This window comes from Salmo trutta, chromosome 36 (assembly GCF_901001165.1).
Source record: "Salmo trutta chromosome 36, fSalTru1.1, whole genome shotgun sequence".
Lineage (NCBI taxonomy): Eukaryota > Metazoa > Chordata > Actinopteri > Salmoniformes > Salmonidae > Salmo > Salmo trutta.
The window spans coordinates 38,852,837-38,876,730 of NC_042992.1; the positions used below are offsets into that span (position 1 = coordinate 38,852,837).

General features: G+C 41.9%; 1 protein-coding gene across 2 annotated transcripts in view; it reads right to left on the bottom strand.

The window, feature by feature from the left end:
- Nucleotides 1–4,140: 4,140 nt before the first annotated feature.
- Nucleotides 4,141–23,894, bottom strand: part of cers2a (ceramide synthase 2a) — a 35,224-nt gene continuing 15,470 nt past the window's right edge. For both annotated transcript variants that reach the window (XM_029735799.1, XM_029735798.1), the window contains exons 10-11: nt 23,669–23,822; nt 4,141–6,092 (exon numbers count right to left, since the gene is read on the bottom strand). In XM_029735799.1, coding sequence (XP_029591659.1) covers nt 5,943–6,092; nt 23,669–23,822 — 304 coding nt within the window. In that variant the 3' untranslated portion in view covers nt 4,141–5,942. The remainder of the gene's footprint in view (nt 6,093–23,668; nt 23,823–23,894) is intronic.

The window sequence follows — 23,894 nt, forward strand, 5'->3', positions numbered from 1 at the left end:
ATTTCTTTCATCACATTCCCAGTGGGTCAGAAGTTTACATCCACTCAATTAGTATTTGGTAGCATTGCCTTAAATTGTTTAACTTGGGTTAAATGTTTTGGATAGCCTTCCACAAGCTTCCCACAATAAGTTGGGTGAATTTTGGCCCATTCCTCCTGACCAAGCTGGTGTAACTGAGTCAGGTTTGTAGGCCTCCTTGCTCACACACGCTTTTTCAGTTCTGCACACAAATGTTCTATAGGATTGAGGTCAGGGCTTTGTGTTGGCCACTCTAATACTGTGACTTTGTTGTCCTTAAGCCATTTTGCCACAACTTTGGAAGTATGCTTGGGGTCATTGTCCATTTGGAAGACCCATTTGCGACCAAGCTTTAACTTCCTGACTGATGTCTTGAGATGTTGCTTCAATATATCCACATAATTTTCCTTCTCATGATGCCATCTATTTTGTGAAGTGCACCAGTTCCTCCTGCAGCAAGGCACCCCCACAACATGATGCTGCCACCCCCGTGCTTCACGATTGGCGTTCTTCGGCTTGCAAGCCTCCTCCTTTTTCCTCCAAACATAATAATGGTCATTAAGGCCAAACCGTTCTAATTTTGTTTCATCAGACCAGAGAACATTTCTCAAAAAAATACGATCTTTGTCCCCATGTGCAGCTGCAAACCGTAGTCTGGCTTTTTATGTCGGTTTTGGAGCAGTGGCTTCTTCCTTGCTGAGCGGCCTTTCAGGTTATGCTGCTATAGGACTCATTTTACTGTGGATATATATATACTTTTGTACTTGTTTCCTCCAGCATCTTCACAAGGTCCTTTGCTGTTGTTCTGGGATTGATTTGCACTTTTCGCACCAAAGTACGTTCATCTCTAGGAGACAGAACGCGTCTCCTTTCTGAGCGGTATGACGGCTGCGTGGTCCCATGGTGTTTATACTTGCGTACTATTGTTTGTACAGATGAACATGGTACCTTCAGGCGTTTGGAAATTGCTCCCAAGGATGAACCTGTTAGGTTGGTGGGTGTAGCTGGTGTATAAAGTCAGGCGCAGGAGAGCAGAGATGAGTGAAACAACGTACTTTACTCAACAGCACAAAGTCAACAATTTACAAAGTGCAAAAAATAACAGTTGCCACAAAGCATGGGTGATAAACAGCACCCGGTACAAACCAGCCGGAACATACCGACCTGAACAAATAACAATCACACACAAAGACATAGGGGGAAACAGAGGGTTAAATACATGACCAGTAATTGGGAAATGAAAACCAGGTGTGTAGGACAACGAGACAAAACAAATGGAAAATGGATCGGCGATGGCTAGAAGACCGGTGACGTCGACCGCCGAACACCACCCGAACAAGGAGAGGCATCAACTTCGGCCAAAGTCGTGACAGAACCAGACTTGTGGAGGTCTACAATTCTTTTTCTGAGGTCTTGACTGATTTCTTCTGATTTTCCCATGATGTCAGGAAAGAGGCACTGAGTTTGAAGGTAGGCCTTGAAATACATCCACAGGTACACCTCCAATTGACTCAAATGATGTCAATTAGCCTATCAGAAGCTTCTAAAGCCATGACATCATTTTCTGGAATTTTCCAAGCTGTTTAAAGGCACAGTCAACTTAGTGTATGTAAACTTCTGACCCACTGGAATTGTGATATAGTGAATGATAAGCGAAATAGTCTGTCTGTTAACGATTGTTGGGAAAATTACTTGAGTAATGCACAAAGGAGATGTCCTAACCGACTTGCCAAAACTATAGTTTGTTAACAAGAAATTTGTGGAGTGGTTGAAAAACAAGTTTTAATGACTAAAATCTAAGTGTATGCAAACTTCTGACTTCAACTGTACGTATCACTCATTGCATGCACTAGTTTTAACTTGATTTGGTTCTTTTAAATGACATAGTTCTAGACTCACCCAGGAATAAGATATGCCATCAATCAGGAGATTAAGAGTTGACTCCCGTGGTGGGTTGCGCTCAGCCCTCTCTCTTTCCCCTGGATCAACACACAGTTGATGAGTTTTTCCCCAAAGGGACAGGATATAATTTATAACCCCCAACCCTAGCCTGTGGTTGACCAATTAGAATTCCTTGCAGTAAAATTGGGCAAATGGCCAAATAACAAGTATCCTGTTTCAGGCCGAATGTAGACCATTCGAACCAATGAAAACTTGCCACATGTAGCTATGAGTCCAGGACTGAAACCCCATACACAGATTCTCAACAGAATTTGAACTTAAAAACAACTATTTCCATTGATCGTCAATTCTCTATTGCCCTCTAGTCCTCTGCGTTGTGTATTATCTTAAAATATTCTTACACTACTTTGAAGAATCTGAAATATAATACATTTTGATTTGTTTAACACTTTTTTGGTTTCTACGTGATTCCATGTGTTATTTCATAGTTTTGATGTCTTCACTATTATTATACAATGTAGAAAATAGTACAAATAAAGAAAAACCCTAAAATGAGTTTGTGTGTCCAAACTTTTGACTGGTACTGTATGTATTCCCAGTCATGTGAAGTCCATAGACTAAGGCCTAATTAATTTATTTCAATTAACTGATTTCTGGATATGAACTGTAACTCAGTAAAATCAATGAAGTTATTGCACGTTGCGTTTTTTAAAATTTTTTGTTCAGTATAGTTTCATTGACGTATGGATAAGAAAATAATTGAAAAACTATATTCTTCAATAGTTCCACTGCTATCTCTTGGCTAGATCTGCATCTACTCAGTCTGCCACTCAAATGCTGACAAGCTTTTGCAAACTTGACTGTATCATTGTTAGGCAAGCCTAAGGATCCAAAACGTATCTTATCTGCCCAGCAGCTTATCTTTACACCATTTATGTGCATACTTAAACCAAAGACTGCTGGAGCCACCACCACCAGAGACACATTACTCTTATCCTCCTTAAAGGAGAAGTAACTGTTGGTCATGTAAACAAACCATGAATAACATGGCCAAAGGCATATTCATTAATTTTCATTAAAATGCCTGAAATATCAAAAGTACAGATATAGTAGGTAGAAAAGGGAGAAGCCCCAAAAGTGGCAGCAATGTCGGCGAATAAGTGACCTCGTCAGCAGGCTCAATTGCCACCGCACGCAAGTTCGACAGAAAAAGAGAGCTGGCTGGAGGACGAAATTAGTGAAAAATCCTTTAATCCACAAAGCAGTATGAAGGATGAGTAAAAGAAGATGGGGATTCTAGATGCAGCAGTAATCGTTCGCTAAGAGCCAATTTATGCTTGATCCGAAAATGTGGTCGGAAGTGCGGTATGGATGGTGTGATGCAAGTGCGGCGCCTCCAGAAGCGCTCAAAGGCCAAAGTGAGCTCCGTACTGCGTCGCTGTGCACCTCTCAAATTTTGAATGATGCGGAGGACGATGTTAGGTCCGCATTAACATGACTGGTTGACGGTAGGTGATGGCAGAAGGTCCTTTATAAACGCAAACTCACTTCCTTGACAACTTCCTTCACAACAGCTCTGCGCTGCTCCACGAAGCATGAATGCCCTATCACTGTAAATTCTTCTTGCGCTTCGCGGAGCAGCGCAAAGCTGTTGCGAAGGAAGTTGTCAAGGCAGTGAGTGTGTTTATACAGGACCTCCCGCCCTCACCTACTGTCAACTAATCATGTCAATGCGGAGCTATATGGTGCCCTCCACATTGTTACATTTGAGAGGCGCACAGCAATGCGTGCCTCCTGAGGCGCCACAGTTGCGTCGCACCACCCATACGGCGCCTCAGACAACATTTTTGGATCAAGCATAAATGAGCTCTTAAAGATCATTGTGTCTTTTACTGCCAACAGACTCTGGGGGAATCTCAATTGCATACCCTTCACATCCCCTCTCTTTCTCAAAACCCATTGGATGAGAAAGCCAGAGGTCTCGCCCCTCAGGATCTTTCCTCCAATGGGTTTTGGGGAGGCGAGGAGAGAGGGCCCGAGTAGTATGCTATTGCGATTCTCCCATTGAGACTGCCACGGTATAATTAGCATGAGGAATGGAACACGGATGGGAGCATTCAGTCATCTGCCATTTAAACAAAATACTTTTCATGGTTTGTACTTTGAACCAGGCAGCACACAAAGCATATTCATAAAATAAATAATCACAGGAGACAACCATTTAAATCAACAATAACCTTTATCTTATATCTTTGCAACGTGACAAAATAAAAACACTAGAGTAGGAGAAAAGCAGTTTTTTTGGGAAGGGGGACCATATGCAACACACAAGATCATTATAGGGAGTGGTCTTTACATTGAGACATGAAGACGTGAAGGGGAACAAAGGCCATGTTACAGCACTGTAGGTAGGTTAAGTTGCATGGCAAATGGCACACCATTTCCTATATAGTGCACTACCTTAGACCAGGGTCAAGTAGTTGGAGAGTTTGACAAGAGAGGTGAAGATTTTTTTTTTTTAAGTGCAAGATGGTAGACAGAAAATGAAAAGGAAATAGAAATGGTGATTATTATATTTTTTTCAAGTAACAGATAGCTAAGGCACTTGCGAAACTAAAACATGCAAAACATACTTTGGTGTCGCATTTTATTAAAGCTTCAATAAACTTAATGACTTGAATCAGAAGCGTTACAAAGAAATTGAAAAGGACTCCTTTGCACTTGTGGACATAATGAAATAAATAGGAAATTAACTGTAGTGTAAATGTAAACCCCAATCATAATCCAATTCACTCAAATAAACACAGTATGACCTGGACGTTCATTTTCTTTATATTGGGTCTACGCTGACCCATAAAGTGCATCTTTGGACGAATGGGCAGAAAAATACCGATTTGAATGAATGAATTCTCCTCCAGTCCTGTTGAATTAAGGGTTGGGACTGGTTTGGGTAGGTTTCTGGTTGTCTGGACTTTAAAAAAATTAAACAAAATAAAATCCGATAACTAAAAAGTTATTTTGAAAACATTTTAAAAAAGTATTATTTAAAGCCATGTGATTTCTGCTCCCCAAAGGCCATTGCATTTGGAGACCGGCGGAAACGAAAACAAATATTCACACAACGCAAACCTCTCCAGCTTTTCTTTAGACAGTTAAAACTTAATTAACCACCATATCCCCCCCCCCCCCCAACAACATTTAAACCAAGAACATTAACAACACTAGCACATAACAGGTTGAATAGGAATGCCATGGCAATAATTGTAGCGACTGCTCCACTACAATCCAATAACAAAATGGCAGGTGCAAAAAATAAAAAATAAAAAGATATATTTTCCGTTATCGCTACTGTATGCTTTAGTGGTCTGACATGGTGATTTGAACACTCACACAGACCTGTACCAAGCTGTGATCATTAAGAGAACCTCATTTCTCTAGGCAGTGTTCAGTGGTGGCGCACTTATTATTTGGTACGGGAGTCAGCGTGCTGAGAAGGCAGCGTTTGAACAGTCTAGCGATACTCCGAGCGTTAACCAAGCATGCAGGAAAGGAATGCCCCGTGAACAACAAGTAGTAATTGCGCTATCCATAACGCAGGATGGGGAAGCCGCGAGTATGGCTAGGCACCTTATTGAACGATTAGCAATATAAGGACTAGAAATAGAGGGATGGATAGAAATAAAATAGGGAATAACAGTTGGTTGCTAAGGCACAGTTTTACCAAGCGTTTGGCTCTATTGCCATCTTTCCTGTACTCCCCATCCTCTTCCCTCCAACTAGTGTGATCTACAGAGCAGTGAAACCCATCCAGCCCATGTAAGGAGTGTGTCCGTGTGATCTTTAGCATTACTTGCGTATATATTATTCAGCGGTGTGTGTGTGTGTGTGTGTGTGTGTGTGTGTGTGTGTGTGTGGCCTTTCCACCAGCAATTCTGCCTTACTGTGGCCTCTTGGACTAGGCCACATGGGAGAATTATTCTTCACCATTGCAGACACATCCTCCTTGGTGTCTCTGTAACAAATCAATCCATTTTGCTGTGGTGGTGGTTGTTGTTAAGCACTGTGTGGCCATTGCCATTCTGTACAAAGCCATTTTTCGTTTTCTCATGGTCTTCTTCCTCCTCGTCTGAATCAGTCTCTTCCCTGTCGCTCCTCTCATCTTCAACGATATCCTGATGGGAGAGAGAGTACATTTAAATGTGTAATTCAGCAGACGCTCTCATCCAGAGCGACTTACAAATCAGTGAATTTAAGTTAAGGTCGAGGATCAGACTTTTCTGGACCCCGCTTCCCGGCAACTGGGGGCCCCGGGGGTTCTGCGCATGTGTGGGATTCTTTACTTTGCGCACACTCTGCTCTACTCGTTTGTGTCAAATCGGGGGGCCTGTTGTCCGGACCTCTGGCAGTCTATGGGGGTGCCACAGGGTTCAATTCTCAGGCCGACTCTTTTCTCCGTATATATCAATGATGTCGCTCTTGCTGCTGGTGATTCTCTGATCCACCTCTACGCAGACGACACCATTCTGTATACATCTGGCCCTTCTTTGGACACTGTGCTAACAAACCTCCAAACGAGCTTCAACGCCATACAACTCTCCTTCCATGGCCTCCAACTGCTTTTAAATGCTAGTAAAACTAAGTGCATGCTCTTCAACCGATTGCTGCCAGCACCCTCCCGCCCGACTAGCATCACTACTCTGGACGGTTCTGACCTAGAATATGTGGACAACTACAAATACCTAGGTGTCTGGTTAGACTGTAAACTCTCCTTCCAGACTCACATTAAGCATCTCCAATCCAAAATTCAATCTAGAATTGGCTTCCTATTTCGCAACAAAGCCTCCTTCACTCATGCCGCCAAACATACCCTCGTAGAACTGACTATCCTACCGATCCTCGACTTCAGCGACGTCATTTACAAAATAGCCCCCAACACTCTACTCAGCAAATTGGATGCAGTCTATCACAGTGCCATCCGTTATGTCACCAAAGCCCCATATACTACCCACCACCGCGACCTGTATGCTCTCGTTGGCTGGCCCTCACTACATATCCGTCGCCAAACCCACTGGTTTCAGGTCATCTATAAAAGTCTTAGCTAGGAAAAGCCCCGCCTTAGCTCACTGGTCACCATAGCAACACCCACCCGTAGCACGCGCTCCAGCAGGTGTACTGCACTGGTCCTCCCCAAAGCCAACACTTCCTTTGGCCGCCTTTCCTTCCAGTTCTCTGCTGCCAATGACTGGAACGAATTGCAAATATCTCTGAAGCTGGAGTCTTATATCTCCCTCTCTAACTTTAAGCATCAGCTGTCAGAGCAGTTTACCGATCACTGTACCTGTACACAGCCAATCTGTAAATAGCCCACCCGACTACCTCATCCCCATATTATTACTTACCCTCTTGCTCTTTTGCACCCTAGTATCTCTACTTGCACATCATCATCTGCACATCTATCACTCCAGTATTAATGCTAAATTGTAATTATTTTCGCCTCTGTGGCCTATTTATTGCTTTACCTCCCTACTCTTCTACATTTGCACACACTGTACATGGATTTTTCTGTTGTGTTATTGACTGTACGTTTGTTTATGTGTAACTCTGTTGATGTTTTTAATCGCACTGCTTTGCTTTATCTTGGCCAGGTCGCAGTTGTAAATGAGAACTTGTTCTCAACTGGCCTACCTGGTTAAATAAAAGGTGAAAGAAAAAAAGAAACTCCCTTCACATCAGTCAATCGTGAATGCTATTTCTTCACATTTACCAGTGAAACATCCATGCTGCATCTGCATACCAACCATTTGATTTCAAATCAGTTTCATGGGGATGTGCATTTAAATCTTCTTCAATTATATGCTACAGTTTCTAAGTAGCCTTTAACTCAAGATCTTAAGGAGTATCCCCGTGAAACTGATGAGGGTCAAACCTACGAACATTAGAAACAGTTTAAATGTAAACGGTTTCTCAGTCTGAAAACGTGCATCAGCCAATTAAAATGTAGCTGGTCCCATCAGATAACATGGCACACGTTAGCCCTACGCTAACCTCACCAGATGACAGTGATCATTTCCTGGAACAAAATTCAGCATCAGCCTAAAGATCTTAGAATTTCTTAAAAAAAAAAAAATAGGTCAACCTGGCCACCCAAGTTAAACCTATAAATTCAAGGTTTACTTTTGTTCTGTAACAAAATGTTGCGTGCCAATATTGCATTGATGTATCATTGACAAGGCTACTAGCTACTAGTACTAACAGACAAAATGTTCATGTTTTTGCCCATTCGTTTCACAGAGATCCAGGATTATACAACATGTAAGTTTATATTTGTACAACAACGAGTTCAAAAAAGGTTTTATTTGATTTTTAATTTTTTTTATAAAATGTTCCACTGGTCCTCGAGTCAAATAACACGTGACAAAGTAGATGATAAAAATGCACATAAAACGTTGTACATGTAAGTGTAGCCTACACGTCTATGTAATATAGCCTATAGTAGCAACAAATATTTATGTAGCAGTGCAAGTAGCCTGTGTGTCAGTTTGCAAGAAGGACTCCAAGAAGCTCCTCGTAAAATGTCTTCAGAATCTTATTTACATGGTTTTGCCTGCACTCATTTTCTCTTCACAAAACACTACCACAATTAGTGTAGGCTTACCATGTAGGCCTACATTTGAAGGGTAGCCTAGTGTGCCACCCCGCCAAGCCCTGTGAAGTGAGTGACTTAGGACATTTTATTCTAGGCCTAACAATAGGCCTAACAGCCTATTTGAGGAAAGAAGCAGGCTTGCTCTTGCTAAATGTAAAACAGGCCTACAGCATAGGCCAAATTAACTGTCGGGGGAGGTTGAGAGAAAATGCGTTGGTTGGATCTCTTTGGCCGGTAATGGTAACATAGTTGCACTGGACAGACAGAGAGATGAGCACAGAGGGGAAAAAAGAAGACCCAAAAGGAATGATATGGCCCCACCGAGATCAAATGGTTGTTCATCAACAGTGCTGTCAACACTGATATTTTGAATTGTGCACAGTGACCGAATCTTAGCGCAGGAGGTGTTGAACTGTAGCATAGCTTATCTTTGTTAGTTTCATTCAAAGCACAAATTGATTGAAAAATAAAACATAAAAAAGACCATTCACCCAATCATCCTAAGGTGGTGTTTCTTACAGTATCGTTATACTATGCTATTAGTCAGTTATGTAGAATACAATCATTATGTGATCTTGCAGACATTGATTCAAATTTGATCTAACTTTATTAAAACTGGCACCAGTCGACAGAGTAGCTATGTTTTACAGGAGTGGAGCCTGCGCGTCGCACAAGCGCAGAGGCTTCAGGACCTTTACTTGTATGAAAGATCGGATCCGCAGCCACTCCGTTAACTTACAGCTAGAACCATTAGCTGCTACATCCAGTCAATTATTTCTATATACACTCATTGATTCTTGAAGAATATAACTTAGAAATGCCTCCTGAGCTTAGTTCAACTGTCATACCACAGAACCCTAAATATAAGCTTGCTTAACTCAAAATGTTTGTAAAAAATTGTAAAGGTCAACAAACACTATATAGCCTCAAAACATGGTTAAAAACTACAATTTTGATATGGTCAGTCCTTACATCCATAGCTCCGTCTATGAATTTGAGTGGTTGCATCACTCCAGGCCCATCCCTCAGCAATTACCAAAACAGACGTGGGACGACCGCTTTGTTATTGTTTCAATTACGTTAGCAGGTAAGACAACCACATATCACATTCATCGAAAGTAAACGTTGAGTTTAAGTGGTGATGTGGAATTTCCAGGTACAGTTCGGTGATGAAAAGTGGAGCAGTGAGGCATTGGGGCGGTTTCCCAGACACAGATTAAGCCTCACCCCGAAGGGGATTACTACAAAGCAGGATCAATGAGTTAACCAGCTAACTTTGATAAACAACCAGAAATAACTTGATTTTATGATTCATTAATAAAGCTAAACTTAATGTGTTTTTTTGGGAAGGGGAGTCAATTAAGACCATTTAATCTAATCCTTCTTTCAGGATATTTAGGCAAGTTAGCTGGCTAACTCATTGATCCTGCTTTGTAGTATACTCTTCAGCTAGACTTAAAAGCACTTTCAATGGAAATTCTCCATTGAGCTTGTTTTTTAGCCCTGAGGGGGGGGTAGATCACAATTGAAGCAAGCTCTACTCAGGGTTTTCTAAAGCTGGCCAGCTTCAGAGCTTCACATTCCGGAGCCCTTTACTTCGTACAGTGCCTTCAGAAAGTATTAACACTACTTGACTTTTTCTACATTTTGTTACAGCCTAATTTTAAATGGATTGAATTTAGATTGTGTAGGTCGGTGACACACACACACACAAAAGTGAAATATGTTTTTAGAATTGTTTTACTAAATAATAAAAAATGAGTCAATAAGTATTCAACCCCTTTGTCATGGCAAGCCTAAATAAGTTTAGGAGTAAGTTGACTAATAAGTTGCATGTACTCATTCTGTGTGCAATAAGAGTTGAACATGTTTTTTGAATGACTACCTAATCTCTATACCCCACACATATAGATAATTGTAAGGTCCCTCGGTCGAGCAGACATTTCTAAACACAGATTCAACCACACAGAACAGAGAGGTTGTCCAATGCCTCGCAAAGAAGGGCACCCATTGGTAGATGGCTAAAAAAAAATATCCCTTGAATATCCATTTGAGCATGGTGACGTTACTAATTACACTTTCGATGGCGTATCAATACACCCAGTCACTACAAAGATACAAGCGTCCTTCCTAACTCAGATGCAGGAGAGGAAGGAAACCGCTTTCACCATGAGGTCAATGACTTTAAAAAAGTTAGAGTTTAATGGCTGTGATAGAACTGAGGATGGATCAACAACATTGTAGTTACTCCACAATACTAACCTAATTTACCTTTTTTTTAATCTTTATTTTAACAGGGAAAACAGACTGAGACCTGGATCTCTTTTACGGCTGTGCCCTGTGTAAACATGTTGACATGTACAGTTTTAGGCATACAGACAAGAACATTTCAAACATACAAAACAAAGACAATTCAACAGAAACAATCACAGACAACATCATATTGATCCTCCATAACATTTTTGAAATGGGCAAGGGACACCAGAGTGTCTAACTTAAGTTGGATCTGCAGTTTGTTCCATAAATAAGGTGCAAAGGAACTAAAGGCAGTCCTACCCAACATCTGTGATCTGGTTTTAAAATTAGTATATCTAGTGGAAATGAATGATGATATATATGGAGGTAGTTTTAAAAGAAGTGCTTTATAAATAAACAAGAGAGCATGTTGCTCTCGCCTCACAGATAGAGAGGCCCAACCCACATATTGATATAGGATACAGTGATGAGTTTTGTAACTATTGTTGGGTTATATTTTCTTAAACTAGTTGTGGTGCATAGCTTATGAATACATTAATGTCAAACATAACAGGTTTGTGCTGTGCTGATTGTGGAGCCGCTCAAGGACAGGTGTATGTGAGGAACTGGTAGAGTGGAAAATAACTGTAGCATAATAAAAAGACTGTCCTTGGGTTGGCTGACTTTTGGGTGAAAAATACGAAGATAAGCTGGAAGACAACTACGCCTGGCAACAGTGATGCGCCAAGGGGCTGGGACCAGCCTGTGCGCCTGCGATAGGCTGAGCAAGTCTAAACCACGCCCAGCCTCTACTCTGACAGGCCCGCTCTGAGCGGGAACTATCTCTGTCAGAGTATTAAAAAAATAACTTTGTGTGTGAACAGTTAGTTCTCTGTTTGCCCTGCGAGGTGTTAGTGAACCCGTATATACGAAGATTGCATTTACCATTTATCGCTTGACTAATTATATTGAATAAAAAAGCTGAGAATATATTCAGTGACTTAGTGTTGAATCCTGTTCTGATACCAGATTCGATTGACGCAACCTAACACTATCACCCGTGATAAACCTGAGTGCACAATGGTAAATAGCATCCAGTGGTTTTAATGTGTTTGCCGATGCATGCATATAGATAATATCACCATAATCTAAAACGGACATAAAAGTAGCCTGCACAATTTGTTTTCTATTTACGGAGGACAGACAAGCCCTGTTTCTGTAAAGGAAGCCTATCTTGAATTTGAGCTTTTTTCCCAATTCAGTTACATGTTTTTTTAAAAGAAAGCCTATCATCTAACCATACCCCTAAGTATTTATATGAGTGAAAAGAAAGAAGCCTGTACAGAATAATATTCCAAAACATGCATCCTGTTTGCAACAAGGCACTAAAGTAAAACTGCCAAAAATGTGGCAAAGAAAATAACTTTATGTTCTGAATACAAAGCATTATGTTCGGGTCAAATTCAACACAACATCACTGAGTACACCACTTCACATTTTGAAGCATGGTGGCAGCTGCATCATGTTATGGGTATGCTTGCCATAGGCAAGGACTATAGAGTTTTTTTTTTTTTTTTTTACATGAAAAATAAACGGAATACAGCCATAAGCACAGGCAAATTCTTAAAAAGGAAAACCTTGCTCGGTCTGCTTTCCAACAGACACTGGGAGACAAATTCACCTTTCAGAAGGACAATAACCTAAAACACAAGGCCAAATATAATAGCTTACCAAGACGACATTGAATGTTCTTGAGACCTAGTAACCATTTTGACTTAAAACTACTTGAAAATCTATGGCAAGACTTAAACATGACTGTCTAGCAATGATCAACAACCAACTTGACAAAGCTTGAATAATTTAAAAAAGAGTAGCGCGTAAATATTGTACAATCCAGGTGTGGAATGCTCTTAGAGGCTTACCCAGAAAGACTCACAGCTTTAACTGCTGCCAAAGGTGATTCTAACATTTATTGCTTCAGGAGGTTGAATACTCGTCTAATGAAGATCTTTTTTGTTTTACAAAAATAAGTGTTAGAATTCTTTTTTCCCGAGTATTGTGTACGTCACTGACATTTTTTTCTCTCAATTAAATTCATTTTAATCCCACCTTGTAACACAACAAAATGTGGGAAAAGTCAAGGGGTGTGAATATTTTCTGAAGGCGAAAGGAGGGCTAGCTTGGAACTTCTGAAAATGTATTTTAAATAACTGATTCTAGCACTGAAAGATTACAATAAGCGGCCAATTATTTCAGGTCCGGTACCATCGTTTTTCCACGGGTGTGAAAGATTCAGCAGGCTACTGGCATTACACACCTGGCTCCAAGATTACTGTAGCTCTGTTGGAATCCCTTTTATAGATAACTTCGACACCTTCTGGAAACAGAAGATGCTCCATCTTGGCTCCTGGACTCTGTCCATTCATTTCAAGGCTGCGTTGAGACAATGAATTATCAATGACCCAAGACGAGCTCAGTTAATCCCTACCATTGTGTCGCCGAGTTGTCATAATGCTGCAGCAAATGTACAATATCCCAGGGACATTGGCAGACACAATGTATGTCACTTAATTTATGTCCCTCTAACTGCCCTGAATGCCTCTTGACCATACAACTATTGTATGCAGTAATCATGTGCCTATGAACCAGAGTTATACTGTTTGCACTGAGGCAGTGTGCCCTAGTAGGAAATCCACTGTGTGCAGCTCACCGTGCTCAAACATAAATAACATGAGCATGTCTACTACTGATACGCTTCCCAGTAAAGCAATAAAAACAAATCAAGGATCCCAGAAAAGTGCTAAAAATAGCCCAAATGAACATATGTAGCCTAAGAAACAAGGTTCATGAAATCAAAAACTTGCTAGTAACATATGACATTCAATTTCTAACTATCTCTGAAACTCACATTGATAATACCTTTGATACAGGGGTAGGAATACATACTTATAACATCTACAGAAAAGTCGAAATGGCAACAGGGGCAGTGTTGCAGTCCATATTCAGGACCACATTCCTGTAAAGCTTAGAGGGGATCTCATGTTAAATACTGTTAAGTAATATGGATACAGGTTAATCTGCCTCACTTAAAGCCCAATCTTGTCAGAAGCTGCTATAGATCACCAAGTGCTAACAGTCAGTATCTGGATAATGTATGTGAAATGCATGTGATATCAGAGGTATATTTTCTGGGTGATATCAATATTGACTGGCTTTCATCAAGCTGCCCACTCAAGAAAAAGCTTCAAACTGTAACCACTGCCTACAACCTGGTTATCAGTCAACCAACCAGGATAGTTATAAACAGCACAGAAATGAAAATCATTAACATGTATTGATCACATCTTTACTAATGCTGAAGAAATGTGCTTTAAAGCAGTATCCAAATCCATCGGATGTAGTGATCACAATATAGTAGCCATATCTAGGAAAACCTAAGTTCTAAAGGCTGGGCCTAATATAGTGTATAAGAGGTCATACAATACGTTTTGAAGTGATTCCTATGTTGATGTAGTTCATATTTTCTGGTCTGGGGTCAGTAATGAGGAGCAACCAGACGCTGCACTTGACACATTTATGAAATTGCTTATTCCAGTTACTAATAAGCATGCACCCATTAAGAAGATGACTTACAGGCAACATCCGCACCGAGCTTAAGGCTAGGGCTGCCGCTTTCAAGGAGCGGGACAGTAATCCGGACACTTCTAAGAAATCCTGCTATGCTCTCAGACGAGCAATCAAACAGGCAAAGCGTCAATACAGGACTATGATTGAATCCTACAACACCTGCTCTGATGCTTATCAGATATGGCAGGGCTTGAAAAATATTACGGACTACAAAGGGAAACCCAGCCGCGAGCTGCCCAGTGACGCGAGCCTACCAGACGAGCGAAATGCTTTTTATGCTCGCGTCGAGGCAAGCAACACTGAAGCATGTATGAGAGCACCAGCTGTTCCAGATGACTGAGATCACCCTGATGTAAGCAAGACCTTTAAACAGGTCAACATTCACAAAGCCGCGGGGCCAGATGGATTACCAACTGGCAAGTGTCTTCAGACATTTTCAACCTCTCCCTGACCGAGTATGTAATACCTACATTACAAAACAGTCCACCATAGTCCCTGTGCCCAAGAAAGCGAAGGTAATCTGCCAAACTGCTTACCGCCCCATAGCACTCACATCGGTAGCCATGAAGTGCTTTGAAAGGTTGGTCTTGGCTCAACACCATCATGCCGGATACCCTAGACCCACTCCAATTCACATACCGCCCTAACAGATCCACAGATGATTCTCAATCGCACTCCACACTGCCCTCTCCCACATGGACAAAAGGAACACATTTTTTATTTTTCTTAACCTCAACTTCAACATACTCTTCTGCAATCCGCCTCACCCAATGTGGTATGGATCTGCTATTTTCTTTACTTTGTACCGGAACCCCCAACAGAAGCTAGCCAGCTAACTAGCTTCTAGCTAGTAGTCAGCTAGCCACTGCTAGCGGTCATCAGCTACCTTTAGCCCGGACAACTCTTGCCAGTCTGCACAGCGCGATTCAAACCAGAGCAAATCTGACTTATTTTTCTCCATATCTCCGGATTCCTACCGCAAGCTCTGAACCTTTTCACCTGGATCATCGCAGCTAGCTAGCTGCTATCCGAGTGGCCTCTCCTGGCTAACATCTCTGTTCTGAAGCAAGAACCAACTAGCCTGGAGCTAGCCTTTGCTAAGCCCATCTCCCGGCTAGCCGAAGAGGTCCATCAGTTACTCCTTGGGCGACAGTACATATTTTGCCAATTGGCCTGGTCCCCCGCCGACCCATCACGACTCTGTACTACCAACGTAATTCGACCGAGGGGGTTTTTCAACTGGCTCCTCTGACGCGACGTCCCCCGAATGCCCATCTGCTAGCCGCGGCCTGCTAGCTGTCTAGAGCATATCGGACTGTTAGCTTAACCTCTCTAGGGTAGGGGGCAGTATTTTCACGGCCGGATAAAAAAGTACCCGATTTAAACTGGTTACTACTCTTTTCCAGAAACGAGAATATGCATCTAATCTCTGATCCACCTCTACGCAGATGATACCATTCTGTATACTTCTGGCCCTTCTTTGTACACTGTTAACTAACCTCCAGACGAGCTTCAATGCTATACAACTCTCCTTCCGTGGCCTCCAACTGCTCTTAAATGCAAGTAAAACTAAATGCATGCAATTCAACCGATCGCTGCCCACACCTGCCTACCCATCCAGCATCACAACTCTGGATGGATCTGACCTAGAATGTGTGGACAACTACAAATACCTAGGTGTCTGGTTAGACTGTAAACTCTCCTTCCAGACTCACATTAAGCATCTCCAATCCAAAATGAAATCTAGAATCGGTTTCCTATTTCGCAACAAAGCATCCTTCACTCATGCTGCCAAACATACCCTCGTAAAACTGACTATCCTACCGATCCTTAACTTTGGCGATGTCATTTACAAAATAGCCCCCAACAGTCTACTCAGCAAATTGGATACAGTCTATCACAGTGCCATCCGTTTTGTCACAAAAGCCCCATATACTACCCACCACTGCAACCTGTACGCTCTCGTTGGCTGGCACTCGCTTCATATTCGTCACCAAACCCACTGGCTCCATGTCATCTATAAGTCTTTGCTAGGTAAAGCCCTGCCTTATCTCAGCTCACTGGTCAGCATAGCAGCACCCACCCGTAGCACGCGCTCCAGCAGGTATATTTCCCTGGTCACCCCCAAAGCCAATTCCTCCTTCGGCCGCCTTTCCTTCCAGTTCTCTGCTGCCAATGACTGGAACGAACTGCAAAAATCACTGAAGCTGGAGACTCATATCTCCCTCACTAGCTTTAAGCACCAGTTGTCAGAGCAGCTCACAGATCACTGCACCTGTACATAGCCCACCCAACTACCTCATCCCCATGCTGTTAATTATTTTGCTCCTTTGCACCCCAGTATCTCTACTTGCACACTCATCTTCTGCACATCATTCACTCCAGTGTTTAATTGCTATATTGTCATTATTTTGCCACTATGGCCTATTTATTGCCTTACCTCCCTTATCCTACCTCATTTGCACACATTGTATATAGACTTTTTCTATTGTATTATTGACTCTATGGTTGTTTATTCCATGTGTAACTCGGTTGTTTGTGTTGCACTGCTATGCTTTATCTTGCCCAGGTCGCAGTTGTAAATGAGAAGTTGTTCTCAACTAGCCTACCTGGTTAAATAAAGGTGAAAAAAATAAAAATGCTGTTCATTGACTATAGCTCAGCGTTCAACACCGTATAGTGCCCACAACGCTCATCACTAAGCTAAGGACCCCGGGACTAAACACCGCCCTCTGCAACAGGATCCTGGACTTCCTGACGGGCTGCCCGTGGTGGTAAAGGAAGGCAACAACTCGTCTGCCACGCTGATCCTCAACACTGGGGACCCTCAGGGGTGCGTGCTTAGTCCCCTCCTGTACTCCCTTTCCACCCACAATTGCGTGGCCAAGCACGACTCCAACACCAGTGGTATGCCAGATAACCGACAAAGATGAGACGGCCATTGAGGAGGTCAGAGATCTGGCAGTGTGGTGCCAGGACAAAAACCTCTCCTTCAATGTGAGCAAAACAAAAGGAGCTGATCGTGGACTACAGGAAAGGAGGGCCGAACATGCCCCCATTAACATTGATGGGGCTGTAGTGGAGCGGGTCGAGAGGTTCAAGTTCCTTGGTGTCCACATCACCAACGAACTATCACGGTCCAAACACACCAAGACAGTTGTGAAGAGGGCACGACAACACCTTTTCCACCTCAGCAGACTGAAAAGATTTGGCATGGGTCCCCAGATCCTCAAAAAGTTCTACAGCTGCACCACCGGTTGCATCACCGCTTGGTATTGCAAGTGCTCGGCAAGTAGTACGTACGGCCCAGTATATCACTGGGGCCAAGCTTCCTGCCATCCAGAACCTCTATACCAGGCGGCGTCAGAGGAAGGCCCCCAAAAAATTGTCAAAGACTCCAGTCACCCAAGCCATAGACTGTTCTCTCTGCTACCGTCCGGCAAGCGGTACCGGAGTACCAAGTCTAGGACCAAAAGGCTCCTGAACAGCTTCTACCCCCAAGCCATAAGACTGCTGAACAATTCATCAAAATGGCCACCCGGACAATTTACATTGACCCCCCTTTGTTTTTAACACTGCTGCTACTCGCTGTTTATTATCTATGCATAGTCACTTTACAAATGACCTCGACTAACCTGTACCCCCACACATTTACTCGATACCCTCCGTGTATAGCATCGTTATTGTTGCCATTTTCTTGTTACCTTTTGATTGTATACTTAATTTTTTTTTTTTACTTTAGTTTATTTAGTAAATATTTTCTTAACTCTATTTCTTAAACTGCATTGTTGGTTAAGGGCTTGTAAGTAAGCATTTCACGGTAAGGTCTACTACACCTGTTGTATTTGGCGCATGTGACAAATGAAATTGGATGGCAAGGAATAAGTTAGTCCTAAATATTTCAAAAACAAAAAGCACTGTATTTGGGACAAGTCATTCACTAAACCCTAAACCTCAACTAAATCTTGTAATTAACAATGTGGAAATCGAGCAAGTTGAGGTGACTAACTGCTTGGAGTAACCCTGGATTGTTAACTGTCATGGTCAAAACATGTTGATACAACAGTAGCTAAGACTGGGAGAAGTCTGTCCATAATAAAGAACTGCTCTACCTTCTTAACAACACTATCAACAAGGCAGGTCCTACAGGCCCTAGTTCTGTCGCACATGGACTACTGTTCAGTCGTGTGTTCAGGTACCACAAAGACGGATTTAGGAAAATTGCAATTGGCTCAGAACAGGGCAGCACGGCTGGCACTTAAATGTACATGGAGAGCTAACATTAATAATATGCATGTCAATCTCTCATGGCTCAAAGTGGAGGAGAGATGGACTTCATCACTACTTGTTTTTGTAAGAAGTGTTGACAAGCTGAATGTACCGAGATGTTTGTTTAAACTACTAGCACACAGCTTGGACACCCATGCATACCCCACAAGACATGCCACCAGAGGTCTCTTCACAACCCCCAATTCCAGAACAGACTATAGGAAGCGCACAGTACTACATGGAATTCTATTCCACATCAGGTAGCTGATGTAAGCAGCAGAAACAGATGTAAAAAACATAAAAAATACATCTAGGGGAACAGCGGGGACTGTGGAGACAGACAGAGGTACAGACACACGCACATTGTAATATTGTTGTATGGTAGTATTATACATTGTAGATATGTCGTGCTGTAATAAACATTATATGATGTACTGTTTATCTTTTGTTTTATGTGTGATGTAAGTGTCATAATGTGTTTGGACCCCAGGAATAGTAACTGCTGCCTTGGGGATCCCAAATAAATACACAACCGTGTGCTTATTCCATATAATTATACTGTATTTTAAAGAAGGATTAGGGAGGGGTCCTATACACAGATAGAGAATGCAACATAATTGGAATTTTTTTTTTAAAAACTCACAGGGCTGAGCTTGCTTTATGCAGATGTGGATAGTGTAGTCCTAATTTAAAAAATGTACTCAGTCTGTCAGCTATTGTGTTTAATTAATTCCAGTTAATCATTTTGTATTTAAAAAAAAGTGTAGGTAGCCTATATAAATATATGAACCAAATGTCATCCCATTCACACAAACAAATGGCCTATAAATACACAACGTTAATGCTTCGTTTTAACCTGCCCAGAGGGACAGGGCGCATAGTAGTCTAGACTATGCAGATGCTGTTGTTAGTAGCCTACAGTTGATCAGACAGAATCATTTTCTTGTTGTTTCCATGCAATACAGCATGCCAGATTGCTGATGTTTAGATGTATAGGCTGCTACCAGGGCTCTAAATTAAACATCTTCATTGATAACACTGGTTCTCCCAACATGAAAAAGTTGGGAGCACCATAAAGTGTTTTTTTTAAAGAGTGACTGCCCCTAAAAAACAACTAAACCCTTTGAAAACGGCCTATGGCTTCGATATGAGTCAAACATTTAATCTGGTGTCAAAATTTACTACAACAAAGTGTAAATAGGATCATTTTGGTCATAAAGTGTTGTCCAAAACAGACAGTGCGTCACAACGAGTAAATTAAGGTTGGGTTTGGATTACAATTATGTCAACAAATCATACTCTCTTATGCTAAGCTCTACGTGCAAATCGCCCCAAAGCCCACTTTGCTTCCCTTCATTGAATGGGACACCGTGGTTTCAACGCCCCCAACGCATTCAAAGGATCAAGGCCATGAAACTGAAAAGACCTTTACAGATTGACCATGCAATGTATACTTCCAGCAGGATGCACAGCCAACAACTATGGTTTGCATGCCCTGCCGAAGGACCCGATCATGCGGAATAGGTGGGTCCCCAATGGTGGTGAGTACACCAGTAAATAGACCATAGACTGCTGGTTATGCATATTTTTATAATCATTATCTCGATCGCTAGCATAGCTGACTTTAGCTAGCTAGCAACTAGTTAGCTAGCTAGCATACCTCAATACAACTTGGATTTGGCTTGGAAACACGATAACATTTCAAAAGGTGGCAAATAATGAGTAGAAAATCCTTTTATCATGATTTTGATGTCGCCAGGTTGACCTTAGATGCAGTAACACTTCTGCTAACATTAGCTTGTAACAGTAATGGCAACAATGGCATCGCTAAAGTAAAAATAACGACATCATAAGGCAAAGATGTTTCCTACTAATTATTTGCATACTTTAGCAATGTCATCATATTTCCATGCCACTATAAAATGTGTAATTTAGACAAAACATTCACATTAGCCTCCGAGGCGAGGTGCAACCCATGTCTAGGGCATGAATAAATATTGGATGCAGCTATGATGTTACTAGCTAACATGTCTGACTACAACAGTGTACTAACTATCAGCAACAAACTCAAACCAACCCAGGACCATAGCAAAACATGTCACAGTTGGTTGCATAGTCGGCGTCACCGGCCTGAATATTCCAAACAAGATTACGTTATTTCTCAAGCTATGTTTATAGTTGAGGGATGATGACAATCGTTGACCCTGATTTTCTGTTAGATAAGGTGCTAGGCTGATCCCCTGGTCATGAACGGATGCCAGGAACTACGGCGCAAAGGTGGGTATCATAACATGTCTAGCAATGGTTTAATTACCTAATAAGGACACGCCATCATGAGGCCTCTGATAGCGACCCGAGTTACTGCCCTGATGACACAGACGGCTTCACCAAGAACGACAGGTAATGTGTGTTATGTATAAAGTTGTATTCAAAAATACCTGGCTGACAAACTAGTAGGCTAATTCCCTAGCCAAGCAGATACATCTAGTAGAGTCATTTTTGTTGTGAAGTGCATTAGCAAAAAGCGTTGTCCTTTCTTTAGAACAAAACGCAATTTACCACTTGTGTATTATACCACCCCATCATCACCACCTCCTCATATCATAATTGCATGCTGCAGTCGTTCTAGAAATATCCCGTTTGTAGCCGAACACGCAGCATACAGAAGACCAGCAAGTGGGCCCTCATCAGCACCCTCAGTAGTCAATGTTGCACTGGTAATATGATTCAGATCTTTTGACCTAGCTGTGCTAGAAGCAATCGGATTTTTTCTGATAGTAATGGTGCGGCCACGACTATTGAATCTGCACACGCTTGTTTCTCTAGGGCACTTAGAAACAACAGTACTAAGCGAAGCCTTATAACAATAAATATCTGGGAGATTTTTTTTCCTTGTCGCACAGTGGTCCCAAATTAAAACTTGTGGTCGCACAGCAAAATATTTGGTCACACTTTAGAGACACTCGCAAGACATTTACGTAAGAGTTTTTACTTGTGTTTGTTGGGAGTGATGCGTTATCGCGCTTGCTAAATAAATACCGAAGTGTAGAACGCGCCTTGAGCATCGTGCCTGGTCCGCGCAACTTGCGATTTCTGTGAATCTGATTGGTCAAAACACGCAAAGAGCCTGCAGCAGCACTCCGATGTGAAGGACAGAGAAATTGTGCACGAGTTGCATTGATATTTTAAACGAAATCAAGTGATGTGGTGCTGCCACATCTGATTGTAAAGTTTTGTGGCAAATGCCGCCTCGCAGCTTGTTTTCGGGCGGCCCTGGATAGGAGTGGAACAAAAAGGTGCTCGTGCATTGATAAGCACACCAAAGACGGCATTAACGATAAGTAGTAAAATAAAGACGGCACTTCAACAAGCCTATTTCACACCATAGCCTGCTGAATTTGCAAGATCCATCTTATTTCATTTTGGTTTCAGCACAAAGGAAAATGTTGCACGGACTCGCCAATGGATTGATGTGTCAGCATTGTCTCAATGAAGAGTTTGGCATTCGACTAGAAATGGAGTAAAAGACGAAGAAAAAAAAAATACAAAAAATGAAGAACGGGATGCACCGAAATAGCGAACATAGAACAGATCTACCGCTTCTTAGACTTGCTTTCAATGAGAATGGCAGATCTAACACACACATTACTATGTGAATTTGGTCGGGTCACCCAAAAAGCTACATATTGCAGCTTTAAGTCTTACACAAGTTTAACTGTGCGTGAAGTTTCAAATGGATTCAGTCATTTCTAAATGTGTAATGTGATAAAAAAATATATAGGTATTTTAACTAACAATAAAAACATTGACTAATAAAATATTTAAAATCAGTCGTCCTCAAATATAGGGGATGATGATGCAATCTTTCTGAGAGTTAGCCTGCCCGGGAGTAGGTTCGTTCTGAAGGATTTGTTTCCATAGAAATGTATCTGGTACCAGTTATCCCGAGTCAAACTCAGAATTTACCAAAGTTACCAAGCTAACTCCTCAAACAACGCACGTAGCATAGGGCTCTGGACTAGGCTCCATCTGTGTCCAGGAAACCACCCTATTTGTATTTATTATGGATCCCCATTAGCTGCTGCCAAAGCAGCAGCTACTCTTCCTGGGGTCCAGCAAAATTCAGGCAGTTTATACAATTTTAAAAACATTACAATACATTCACAGATTTCACAACACACTGTGTGCCGTCAGGCCCCTACTCCACCACTACCACATATCTACAGTACTAAATCCATGTGTATGTATAGTGTGTATGTTATCGTGTGTCTGTGCCAATGTTTGTGTTGCTTCACAGTCCCCGCTGTTCTATAAGGTGTTTTTTTAAATCTAATTTTACTGCTTGCCTCAGTTACTTGAATTGGAATAGACTTCCATGTAGTCATGGCTCTATGTAGTACTGTGTGCCTCCCATAGGACTTGGGGACTGTGAAGAGACCTCTTGTGGCATGTCTTGTGGGGTATGCATGGGTGTCTGAGATGTGTGCCAGTAGTTTAGACAGACAGCTCGGTGCATTCAACATGTCAATACCTCTCATAAATAAAAGTAGTGATGAAGTCAATCTCTCCTCCACTTTCAGCCAGGAGAGATTGACATGCATATTATTAATATTAGCTCTCTGTGTACATCCAAGGGCCAGCCGTGCTGTTCTGAGCTAATAGCAATTATCCTGTCCTTTTTTGTGGCACCTTACCACATGACTGAACAGTACTCAAGGTCCGACAAAACAAGGCACGTCCTACAGGCCCAAGTTGATAGTGTTGTTAAGAAGGCAGAGCATCGGTTTATTATAGATAGACTTCTCCCCATCTTAGCTACTACTGCATCAACATGTTTTGACCATGACAGTTTACAATCCAGGGTTACTCCAAGCAGTTAGTCACCTCAACTTGCTCAATTTCCACATTATTCATTACAATATTTAGTTGAGATTTATGGTTTAGTGAGTGTTTAGGTTTGTGAATACGTACGTTTCCAGGCAGGAACTTGATGGCCATGCGCAGGATAAGGCCAGCCCAGAAGATGTGCAGACACTGCAGCACAAACAACAGCCCGTTGAAGAAGTAGAACCCAAAGAAAGGGGGATAGATGGTCAATGGGTACACCCACGTAGTATGTATGATCCTGGGGGGAAAAAGACAGATCCAGTCAATACAGATCTACATTAGCAGTCAAACGCATTTTGGCAAAGACTTA